At 38.3% G+C, this 12,996-nt stretch overlaps 1 protein-coding gene across 1 annotated transcript in view; it reads right to left on the bottom strand.

The window, feature by feature from the left end:
- AACS (acetoacetyl-CoA synthetase) overlaps positions 1 to 12,996 on the bottom strand; it is a 43,781-nt gene that overhangs the window by 17,988 nt on the left and 12,797 nt on the right. Inside the window, exons 5-8 of the mRNA XM_072880392.1 lie at positions 5,871 to 5,968; positions 1,916 to 2,030; positions 1,268 to 1,349; positions 442 to 589 (exon numbers count right to left, since the gene is read on the bottom strand). Of these exons, the coding sequence (XP_072736493.1) occupies positions 442 to 589; positions 1,268 to 1,349; positions 1,916 to 2,030; positions 5,871 to 5,968 (443 nt within the window). The remainder of the gene's footprint in view (positions 1 to 441; positions 590 to 1,267; positions 1,350 to 1,915; positions 2,031 to 5,870; positions 5,969 to 12,996) is intronic.

The raw sequence follows: 12,996 nt of genomic DNA, 5'->3' as shown, positions 1-12,996 counted from the left end.
CTCTGAACTGATAAACATAGGGAGTAAAGTTTAAGGTCAAAAAAATTCTAGATAAAACCTGCAAGCTCCCTATGGCCTCAACTTGACAGTGTCCAAAAATCAGTTCCAAGCACCCAATTCAAGTTCTTTGGCCTTTTTTCTACAAGTATCAGCTGGGCCAGTTCTACTAGTGCTTTTGTGACAGACACTTGCTCCCAGGAAATAGCTGAAATCTCTGAAAGGTCTCCACACCCATCTCTCAACCAAATTATTTTATATCTTTATTAATCCATATTTGCTTTCAAACAGTCACGTACAAACAGACAGTTTCATTGCAAGTTACTGAAAAACTGTCAGCAATCAATTCTTCCTTAAAGTACATTATGATATGATACTGTTAAAGGAAAAACATAACCCAGGTAGTTATATATAGATAGTGCAGCTCCAGGAGGGAAGACATACCCCTGCTGAATGAACCATGCATTTTGGTGCCCCTGTGGTGCCTGATGAATACATGATAAAGAGAGGATGACTGAAAGGCAGCTGTTCAAACTCCAGCTGGGGGGGCTGGTCTCCTTTCCCAGTAGCAAGGAAGTCTTCTAAAAAGACACTGCATAAGAGGAGAATAAATGAACATTTCAAATTTTTTTTTAAAGCATTACCCCAGTGCATAAGACTACCTCTGTATCTAACAGTTCTTTTACAATAAACTATATACTCAAACTATATATATTATTTTTATTCCTAGTCTTTCTACTGTGTTTGAATTGCTAATTGCTTTGTTTCCTCCTCCTGTTTTAAAATAAAACATTAGCATAATATTGAGATGTAACACAAAATCAAGCCAATAAATCTGCACCTATGATTAGCTGCCAGCCTTAATAGCTCAAAGCAGACTGGAACAATCTGACCCCCACACAGTCTGGAACTCAACCATTTCCAAAAGGTATCTAACACATGTAATCTAGACCAGTAAATAAGCAAAACAAATTATCTCTAAAAATGTCACTTATATTATTAATTGTTCATTTCTGGAAGCCACTTTCTTCTCCCTTCTATACACTATTGAATTTTACCTTCATTTGAGAACTATTAATACCAACAGTGGTTTTGAAGCAAAACATCTGCAGCAACACACTAATTCTGTTTTCAGTATGAAGTTGGACCCACATTAAGAAATCTGGCTAAATCCTAGCTTTTGCAAGTTCAAGAGGCCAGGCAGTTTCAATAGCTATCAGCATCCATCTCATCCCTGTTAGGACAGTCACACCTCAAAAGCTCCCATTACCTGTTTGGAATCTTAGAAATATCTATGGTTTCCCTTGAGGAGACATATGGAATCACCACCACTTTTTTTATATCTGGAAGCCCTGGAAGAAAGAAAAAAAATTATTTCCTACATTCAGTTACATAAACCAAAGGTCTTTTCTGTCTGATTGGATCATACAGTGTAAGGCACTAAGTAACGGAAATAATTCTGATGCACCAAGTATTGGATATAGTTTTAAATGTTAAGAAACCCCAAAAGACTACATTGTTACCTAAGATATGATTTCCTCAATACTGCCAGCCTTTTAAAAATACATGTGTAAATCTGCAAGCTTTAATGCTGTAATACCTCTTCATTTGTCTTCAGCAGTACTTCACTTGGGCTTAAAAAAAAACAGTGTCATCAGTCCCTGTTCCCCCACTTATACTGCTGACTAATTTATGGTGACAGATTTAAACTAAGCTAGCAAAAGACTGTTAGAATTACACAAAAGACTGGTTAGTTTTTACTCAAATCAGTTTTGAAATTCTACGTGGCCACAAAGATACTGTATAGGAGGAAGGACAGAGACAAGCAGTCAAAAGCATCACTTTTAATGGCAGTGCAGGCTTTGAGTGCTCACAGAACTACACCATAACTAAGACTAGATGGTATGCAGTGAAATACCTTTTACCACACTAAGCAGCTTTTCCAAGTGGTTATGTTCTTTGCCATTGTATATAACAGCTTCAACAGAGAAGATAAGCTTAGGCTGAATTTGGGAAAATCTGTCCAGCACACCCTAGGGACAAAGAAAAACAAGTTAAAAAAAATGAAATTAATCACTACAGTAGGAAAACCCACTGGATGCTCAATTCAAGCAAGGAATAAGGACAGGAATTAGCAGAGAATTGTTAAAAGACTGCCTGCTTGTCTTTCACTCACTCAAGATCTTCGAAGTAAAACAGTTTTGTAACAAACTATTTCATGACTCCCAAATATATCAACCAATAACGAAGATAAAATCACCACAGATCACAGAACACCATTCACAGAAGGATCAAGTTCACAAAGCGATCTAAGTAGTTAAAAATGCACCTTGAGAATCAGACTTAAACTCATCTAAAGATAAGGACCTAACTGTGATGTGAGCAGGAGTTAGGCACTTAATTAACTTGAAGGCCCACAAGATTCCTCTCTGCATCTGCAGGCAAGTGCTCTATACGCCCTTGTGAACTGCCCCCAGTGCTGCTTTGACAATGTACCAGCAGTTTGGTAGTCTGCATGGGGGGAAACGTGAACACCACCAGTCTTCTGGAAGATGCGTTTATCATATGGCAAGGTGGCACTTCACATGAACTGGCAGCTTTGTTCTGCTACGATTAACAAAGGAAACTGTACCACTGATTTTTACCAGAACAACTAGATATTGAAAACACACACACATACATACCAGCAACAAAAAACTACCACCGCTCCTTTAGAACCTCTCAGGCAGGACACATTCAAATGCTAAATTTTCAGGTGTCTCCTCCAGCTTACACTGTTTTCAGGAATTTACCATAGCTATAATCATATTTGAGAGAAAAACCCTTCTAGCATTTATTTTTTTCCAGGTACACTGCATAAAACAGCCTACCAGAAATGGATCTTTTTGTATTCAACAGCAAGAAACAAATCCTTTTACTAAAAGCTCTCAGCACACAGTAATGTTCATCCCTCTCTAGCTACACTACTTGAAACATTAAGAACTACAAGATCACTTACTGTAAAATTGTCAACTAACTCAAGAACAATCTCCTAAATCATGTTGCAAAAAAATCAGACTTCAGTCATGTTCTTATTCTTCCCAGCATTCTTTATTCTTCTCCATCTCCTGCTTTGTCCTCTACTTTGCAGCCAAAATGAGACAAATTACTACCAAATCAAAAGACCAATGCAAAAACATCACAATCAGCTAATCTCTATTAAACGCCTCCTTTCCAAGCTGGGCTGGTCAGGGTTGCAAGAAAGCCTACTGCAAAAGTACAGAGGTCCTGTCCTGACAGCTTCTCCATGTTGTCTTTTTAGGAAAGCTCACTGAACACCACAGGTAAGGTACAGGGATATGACTAAATATAAATACGCAACTGTCTCTATGAATACATCACTTCACAGCTTTCTCTCCTGTCACCTGAAGATGCATTTCCTTTCCTTTGTTCACATCGTAAGAAAATACAGTGACAATGCACTGACACCTAACTTTATCAATTAGTGTAAAACAGAAATCACCAGAATCTGTTTCAGTGGCAGAAGAAGTTTTCAAGAAGCCCCTAATGCATTAGCTAGCAAACTCAGAAATGTACATTTAATTTATTAAAGTTACTTTTTAAGGACATATGAAATAAAATTTTCTGCTTTTTTAGGTATGTTATCGTACCTACTTCTTTGTACCATTTTCAAAGGACAGACCAAGCAGCCAAATTACATACAGCATGTGTGTGTGTATATACATGTGTGTGTATGTACATGTGTATGCACATTCATGCTGAGCACAGAGCATACATACCCCATATCCATGCTGCCTGATGTTTAAAAATGAAGACCAATGCGAGGACTAAGGGTACTCTAACAGAAGAATCAAATCTCAAGTGTGAATCAGAAACAGAGATGACTACAATTCTCAGGGTCTTACTAGTCCTGCTAACACACCCCATTGGATTCATTAGCACTAGCAGGATCAAATCCCACAGGGCAGCCTGGTATGATACAAAGGCAATACAAACAGATGGAACATGTAATCGCTACACTGGAACTTTAATCCAACCAGATGGCTCAGCAAGGAATTGCTTTCATGAAAAGCGCAGGTATACCAGATATGGCTCATTCTATAAGCCCCAAATCCAGTACTAAAAATTGTGCAGGGCCCCATGAATGGAGCTGCACTGACTTTGCTAGGGCTTAAAGGTTTCCCATAGTTCTAAGAGCAGAGCCTCTTTTTAAACTTACATATCCAACAATTTCTTATGCACAGGCCGCAAAGAACCACTTTCCTATTAATATACGTAAATGGATAACAGGGACTAGAGAAATGAAGCAAAAGCTGCCAAGAGTGGCATTCTGCGTGGGAGGGAGCTCACTGGTTCTCTGACAGCAGACTTCCTGAACACTTGCAAAGTCTTTGGATGTATGGCATTCAGAGCCTGCAATGTGGAGGCACTTCTGAAAAGTGACATTTCTAAGCTTCACAAAACATACACACAATTGGATCTGAAATGTTGAAAATGCTACACTATTTTCCAAACACAGACAAAATCTTCATTTATGTTAACAGGACTAATGCAACTGCACAGAAGGAAGAATATATTTTCCTTAGGGTGGAAGCCAATATCCCTGAGGACCACTGCTGATCTCCCTTAAGATTTTAGGGTTTGAATTCATGCCAACACATGCTGCCAAGCCAAAGGGGAATAAATGATATCGATGGCACTGCTGCTCCAAGGCTAAGCTTCATTAAAAAACTATCACAAAAACTAAATAAAGCTGGGCACTGAAAATAACAGCACATCAACATGGACAGAAAACATACCAGTACTCTGTAATGCAAGCAAAATGAACAATCTTCCCCCAGATGAGAGATCAAATCACATTGCAAAGAAAATATTCCATACTGTCATTTTCTGAGCAAGCAGAAAATATTTGTAGAACAGATTGATCATTACATGCTGTAATGATTTTTTTAATCGTTTTTTCCCCCAATGATATACTCAAAAGTGTAAGAAAGTGGAATGCTGCTGCCCTCTAGTGCTAATCCAGAGATGACAGTTCCATACATTTAACCAGCTACTGGGATTAAACACCGAAACTGAGGGTATATATTACCTAAAAACGTTGGTATTTTCTGTGTTCTGCAATGCACAAACAGTACATTCTCCAAATGCTTTCATGCAAGCTTTTAGATAGAAGAAAGGTTCAACACTCCATTTTAGAAGTGAATTGTATCTGTTCCTGCTTATGATGTGTGCTGAAGACTTTCCAAAGAAAGCAGAATATATTCCCAAATCTTCCAAGGCACACTAACATCTCTTTGGATATCATGATAATTTTTACCATATTTTACACACAGCATTTATTCCTACACTAAAAAGAGTTAACAGGTTAGCAATATTAGCCTGAAACTCCTCACCTTGTTGGCAGACATAAAGCCTTCTGGAAAAGACCAACTGGGGTGTTGCTCAGTTTACCCACAGAGGAGGCAGAGGAAGGGACTACTTAAGCAAAGGAACTGCACTATGGCTAAGCAGCCTGGGGAAAGATTTGGGAAGAAAGGGCCAAGCCCCAGACAACTCTGTTGCATTGCTGCTCATTTGCACATTTAATATAATAAAAGCTCACCAAGACTATGGATTCCGCCTGAAAATATCCCAACAGCGAGTTAGCTAAAGATACTCAAATTACTATGCTGAAAGTCATTACTGACAACTGAAAGCATGGGTTTTCATTCAGTTCGCGGTAACTAGAAAAAAATCTGGTGTACTTGGCTGTGCCAGAAGGTGGCAGTAAGACTAAAGTGAACAGAGTTTATCCTGCCACTTTAATTTATCACCTTCACATTTGTCTGAAACACGATAGCTTTTCTGCAACAGGCAATAAGGCTACTCACGTTAATGCCAAAGTCTGGTGACGTTGAACTCCAGATAGCACCAATACTTGCAGCAGCCAGCATTGCTTCCACCGCATGAATGCTGTTTGGTAAGTAACCTATGGCAGAATTTGAATGGTTAGAGATGGAAGAAAACTAAAAAATATCAAATCTTACAGTAAATATAATTTATACAATAGCCATTTTAAACTGATTAAAAAATGAAAATTCCTAGACTGAAGCATCCTTTAAAGTTTTCCACACAATCATAATGTCCTCCTTTGAAGTCAAATCAGTTATACAAGTAATTAGAAATAACAGTTGTATTAGTTTTTGTATCTACAAGGTTACTCCCAATTTACAAGTGTTTCTGCTTAATTAATGAGACTTTCAGGATAACAGGGCAGCACGCTGAAAAGAACTGGGAGAGAGAGTAAGTTTGTGGATTGAATAGGGTACATAGAGACTAGAGAATACAGCACCATGCAGGGGAATAGAGCAGGTCTGTAGAAACACCCATTAGAGAAGAAACAAGTATCTGGAAGGAAAGATTATAAATACTCAGTTCAAAAGCAGAGATTCAGCTTTACAAAGCTAAACATTGTCTGGTAGACACTGCCAGAATCTTAAAACACAAACAAGCAAAACCAGCGTCTCAGCTGATAAGGGAATACAGGGGGAGAAGCCCTGGAACATTCCCACGCAAATGCAGCTCTTCAGGTTTATCTCATTAGCTTGAAGCAAGATTTCAAGATTTAAATTCAATTTACCAAAGGCATACAGAAGAAATCAACATCAAGAGAGTTAGATTTTCAGTGGGCTCAATTTGAGCAACTCTCCAAAAAGTGCTGGGTGGCCAAGATTGACTCTCGACTGATCAGAAGCCAACCCACAAATGAACACATGCAACTGAAATTCACAAACTACACTAAAGTAGATCAAAGATCGGGAGTTTCAGATCATCCTTCTTAAACACACTTGGACATCACAAAGATGTCCAAGTCCTTAAAAAAGGCACATGACAGGTCTAATTGCAGTACTTGGACATCTAACTCAGTGTTTGAAAGCAAACTTGAATGGCAATAAAAATGCTTTCCAACCTGTTTAACAAAAGTGGTGAGCACTGACAGATCTTGGACTGCAGTGCAAGTTGCAGGTGCTCCACAAGTGTCTACCAGACAGCAAAAACTCACTAGTGCTAGGCACTTTTCAAAGATATTTATGGATGTACTTCTCAGGACAGGAACTAAGATCACAGATCTTAGTAGCAATTCCTGTTACGTTAACTTTATCAGATCTTAGTAGCAATTCCTGTTACGTTAACTTTATCAAGTAGAGGGTACTGAGCTTGATTTTTGGCAGTTTGTCTACACAGCTTGAAAAAATCTATCCTTTTTCAACTTTGTAAAAAGTAGACTTTAGAAGTCAATCTTAAACTGAGATTTTTCTTCACAATTCAAAAAACAGTGGAATCAGTTTCTTAAACCAGCCTGACCAATGAATCTGTAAGCTGTTGTGCTTTTGGGAGTAGCAACTTTGAAAACGGCATTATGACTTAAGCCCAACAATTTCTGGAAAAAAACACAACTGTGAATAAAAACCTCATAACATGTTAAGATACAAATTACTCCCGAGAACTGCTTACGGTTTGTGGTGTTTTGTTTAGTGAAGTTCTTAAGTACATAAAGTGCAGCAAAACCTCAAGCCCATAAAGGCATTATTTATTTTGCTATTTTTTCCTCAGGGTCAAGGTTCATGATACAAGGTACAGTATCCCAAAATTTTTGTGATTTTTCTTTTAAGAGAAATCTTCCTCCCTGAACAATAATTTGAAATATGAACCAGAACAGACTAAAATGTCATTTTGTGTGATGGAAGCAGTTCTTTTTTAATTGATGCCAAACATTTCCACTGAGCATTTCTCAGATAGGACTATCAGGGGGGCAGAGTGCAATGAAAACTAAGAGATGTCTCTTTGTGCTTTGGAGCAGTTACTCCTTGCCATACCTTACAAGCATCAGTTCTATTATAAGCCAAGTTCTCCTTTTCACCACTCTTACAAGAGCCCTCAAGGCAAGAACAAAAGTCTCTGCTTATTATTGTGAGCCAGACAATGAAATCATTACTTTCATTTGTCAGTTGGCTTTGAGGTGGTGTTTGAGTTTTAAAGGATATCAGCCAAAACTGCCAAAAGGTATGAAACATGCAAGGCAACTTACTCCGCATTTCTGTATTTTTACCTGATCATTGCAGGCAGCCAGCCTGCTTGCTCACTGGGATTTTCATGTATTTGTCCTAACCCCAGCACCAGGTATTACGAATAAAAATGTGGTTCTATTCTGGAAAGAGATCCTCCAAACACAGCAATGTAAGAAGTGTTGCTTTTCTCTTTACAGCTCCCAACTCTGACACAAACAATACTTCTCCTGTCAGTCTTTCAGATTAAAACTAGATTCTCAGAAATAAAAATGATTTCTCCCTTTCTCACATCAGAGATTCTGCAAACCAATTACAGCAACTGTCATGTATGTAAAACTCCCTGCATTTGACTGTGCTCCTTAAGATATCAACTGACTCTTCAAAGCATTCAGTAGGCTGACACAGGTCCTAAGTGTCTACAACTTGGTAAAACAGGAACATTGCTAACAAAGAGGATGAAAACCCCAACTTTTTTAGCTGGATTCACATCAGGGATCACAGAGCAGTGACCTATGTACAGAAGCTCTGTACTACAGAAGAGTAATGGTACAGACAATTTAGATATTCATCATATGTTTGTTCATATATTTAACTAGAGCCTCCATGATCCTTCATACAATATTTCAGCTAAGGATCAAAACTATCATTTGTCAACATAGGTAAAGTCTACAGAAGGTACTTCTCTATCTCTGTACCTTAACTTACCCCTTTCTTGAAGCTGGTAAGAAAGGTGGAAACTACTTCTGTTACTAGAAAGAGGATCTTCACGCCTTCTTTGGGTGAACTAGAAAGCAATTGAGTAGAGGGCTCAAAACACAGGAGTTGGGAACCCAGCAACTAGGAATCCGGAGTATGTCATATCAAGAGTCCTAGCAGCACTCCTCCCAACTCATAAGTATGTATAAAATCTCCATAACGACAAAGAAATAAAAGCTTTACTTTGACCTAAAACCTGTGACAAATGTCTAAGCAGGACAAGCAGTATCTTAAAAACACTGTATGGATTTTTTTTTTTTAAGAGGCACTTACAGCCCAATCTGCTCAGGACAGCATTTTCTGTCAGTTGCTATTTACTTAAACTAGCATACGCTAAGATTAAACTTAGATTTGTTCATTTACACTACAGCACCTTTAGCAACAGAATAGGTGAAAATTGTAGTCCAAAAATTTCTGGTATAATCATACTGGAAACTATGTCAAAAGTCTAATTTCTCAGAGTGCTGAGAACACATTCCCTGCAAGCATCTAATGCCTTCATAAAGCAGAATAAGTGTGTGCTCAGAAGCATCCAAACATGCGTAGTCATCTGAACAAAAAAAGCCTCTAACTTGTACCCTGCAAAGATTTAGTTCGAGCCTTGAAAGAAGACATCAGGAGGAAGGAAAGCAGGGAGCTGCAACTGAAATATCCTCTCAATGGCTTATATTATTGATCTGCACCAGCTCTCAAACAGAATAGACAATTCAAAGACCAGACTTCCAGTTTCTCTTTTTGATGTTAATATAGCATTTCATACTCCTTTAGGACTTCAAAGTAGTCATCCTACCTAACATTACTGTGGCCTGAGACTTAGTAACATGCTAATCTTCTTACAAAGCTAGCTTTAAAACCCACGTAAGCAACTAGGGCTAATACAGTTACTATAGATAAAATACCAGCTTTAAACAATGTAATTCATTGATGTTTTGTTGAGGATTTTTTGTGTTAACACATGGGGAAGATTAGTTTGTTTTTAACTGCTGACTTGTAATAGAACAATGCTGGCTACAGGGATATAATAGAAGCAACCTATCCGGAGATGAAAAACACAGATACTCCCCATTTTATTTTATTCCTGCTGCAGTCATTGTTATTTCCCAAAACAGATTTGTGTAGCTTGCATTAGGTATTGTATCTGTTTCTTCCAACCATTCAAGCATCACTGACAGTATTGCAAGACATCTTTAGAAGAGGAGATATGTTTCACCACACATCTGCTTCAATTTTGTTTACTATTAAGTACTATCTCCTTAGTGATGGAAAGGGAAGACTAGGATGAAATCAAACTGAAAAAGTGCTGACATTGCTGCTTGTCCACCCACATTCACCCACCTCCAACTTTAACATACTATTACTGTCATGATGCAACCATAAATTGTATTGAACTAGGGGATATGTTAAATATAATGAAAAGTTAAAGTAGTCTTGTCTTACAGGCAGTAAAGCATGGAGATGAAATTCACAAGAAAACAACAATGTTAATGGTCTTGTGTATAATTCTAACAGCTTAAGATTAAGTGATTTTAAGAGAAAGTGGCAACAAAGGGCATTAGAACCTGGCAGGCTGACTAGGCATTAGGCAACTACAATAAAATCAATAAAATATCTCCCTTCTATTTAAAAGCTGATTTTTCAGAAGCAGTGAAAGCATGCCCTCTATTACTGCTATAAACCACATGAAGAATCACCCTTCCTTCTGCCATCTGCTATAAATTTTGGAACAAATTAGGTCCCAGTAGATTTTGGCAAGCTTCAGAGAGCCTGATCTTTGATACCACAAGTGGGTGTATGACTCAAACTTTCCCACCCAATACTTAACATCTCTACCCCATTTCAGTTTGGGATTTGGAGAAAAGCCCCCAGCCTCAACCTCTGACTAATGTTACAGTTTAGCCCTTCCAAGGACTGCCAATATCCTCTGGCATAGCAGAGAAACATATGAAAGAAGTTGAGACTCAATTTAAAATATCTCTCTCTAAATAGCTGGATTGGTGTTAAAAATTCCTTCAGATTTCTTTCACAGGGAAGTTCTCCCTAGATATGGGCTACTGCTTTGCCCAAGGCAAAGCAATCTGTCAGAGGCAGGAGTCTAGGACTGGGGGCACCAGGCAAAGGGAAGGAGGGGGAACTGTGCAGCAACTCAACTGCTGGGAGCTGATACAGGTTCATCTGGCTGCAGATTACAAGGAAGTGAGTCTCTCACCAGCCAGGGTAAGAGGGCAGCGTGGAAAAAAGAAGAATGTGAGAAATTGCCCAGAAGACAAAAGGCACGTGAAGACTCTGGATAATTTTAAAAGCTCTACCTGAGACCAAAAACGTACCATGATTTTAAGGAAACAGAGAGGTTGCCTAGATTCATTCATCTTTTCTGTGATCAAAAGTAAAGGGCTTTGTAAGGACTGCAAGCACAATGCAAGCCTGCTTCCACAAATAAGCTATAACTGCTCGTAAAGACATGCTTTAAGCTATTGAAATGCTGGAGGGCCCCAGCACAGATACTTGGTACCTACAGCAGCTGGGCAGAAAGGTTTGTTTGTTGTTGGGGGGGGGGGGTTTCTAAATAACAGTAACACCACCAGACAGCCAGAGACTGCAATTTGTGCCTCCTCTTGAAATCACTAAAAATCCTTCCAGCCTTCCCACTGGAGTCAATACACATGTTTTCTCTCCCAATAACAGGACAAAGTGCACGGGTAAAATCTTACCCTTTCTGTGGGAGGAAGCCCTGACATTAAGGATGAATTTTCAACAGAAACTTGGAATTGCTACCTTCTGCAAGCATGTAAAAAAACTGTACAAATAAAAATAAGCAGTATCTAAAGCATACTATTTTATTCATACAATCTTATTTTTTTAGTGTCAACTATGCTTTTTAATTTAAATAAGAGGTGAGACAGCTGCCAAAACAACAAACAAGATTCAAGAGTCAGCCAGCCTCCAGTTGTGCTAAGCAAAATACAGTCATTAACTAAAAGGACCTGTTATTAAAATGACAATGATAATAGCATTATTAGCTTAATTATTAGCACCACTGACTACAGCTATATTTCAATAGCATGTTTTCTCCAGCTAGAAAGCACATTTCCCCTGCACAGTATACCTTACTAAGAACTGCTCACAAGATGAGCACAAAGTGACAGCATCATATGTTGTCATCTTCTCCCAAAAGTATCTCTAACTGGTTTTGATTAGAAGAGTTCTAGCAGTGATAACCAGGTTGCGAACAGGACTAATTCGCACCTTAGAACACAAAACAATCTCATGTAGATAACATTCTTTAATCTTAATTCAGAATGAATGTTCCCATTAAATGTGACTGCACCTGGTCATACTTAAACATATTACATCTGTTACCCTAGTGAGCAGTATTTTCTTCCCAGAGATTTAAAACCTCTCATTTAGCATCAGACATCAATATGTAAAGTCTAAGAAATGGACTTTAACCTGAGAATTAGGACAGCAAAGAATAGCAGGTTTCTACTTGCAGGAACACACCAAAGCTACAGCTGTTGCTACTCACAAATTTACAGCTACTGTCCTCCCCCATCAGTGTGTTCACATACACACAGAGCTTTCATTCACACAAAATATGAAAACATAACCAGTAATTACTCATCCACATTGTCCATCACTTTCCCACAACACATTTCATCATATGGGATCTGAAACTGGTACAGAGTGTCCTTTTTGCCACTTACACATGAGATTTAATCCTTCAGTTTAGCATAACCAGCAATACATATGGAAGAATTGTTTTGAGCCCTGTTATGACTTTATTTACAAAACAATAAGGAACAGTGTATTAAATCCCCACAATCAGTCTACAAAACAGAGCATTTGAATCTTCTTTATACACATCAGGAGAAATTTCATTGCAAAAGTCAAAAAAGAGTGCATTCTGTGTGCCTCACGATGACAAACAAAATTTACAGAAAGCATTAAAGGGGTCAACAAAAACTAGGACTTTGATTGGTTTCATGATGTCCAAGTTTCCAGTTATATGCATAATTACGTATTGTTTTGCCAATGTCTTTGGGGCAACTTTTTAAAATACACACAACCCACTTTTACCATTTGATATACACATCAGAGGACAGGTAGTAAGAAACACTACACTTAAGTTCTAAATACTCAAATTTTGTAGAGTGTAAGTTTTCCTGCTCATTAGTTTGATTTCAGACAGAGCCTG

Source organism: Ciconia boyciana, chromosome 15 (genome assembly GCF_034638445.1).
Source record: "Ciconia boyciana chromosome 15, ASM3463844v1, whole genome shotgun sequence".
Classification (NCBI taxonomy): domain Eukaryota; kingdom Metazoa; phylum Chordata; class Aves; order Ciconiiformes; family Ciconiidae; genus Ciconia; species Ciconia boyciana.
This window is presented reverse-complemented; position numbering and strand designations above follow the sequence as displayed.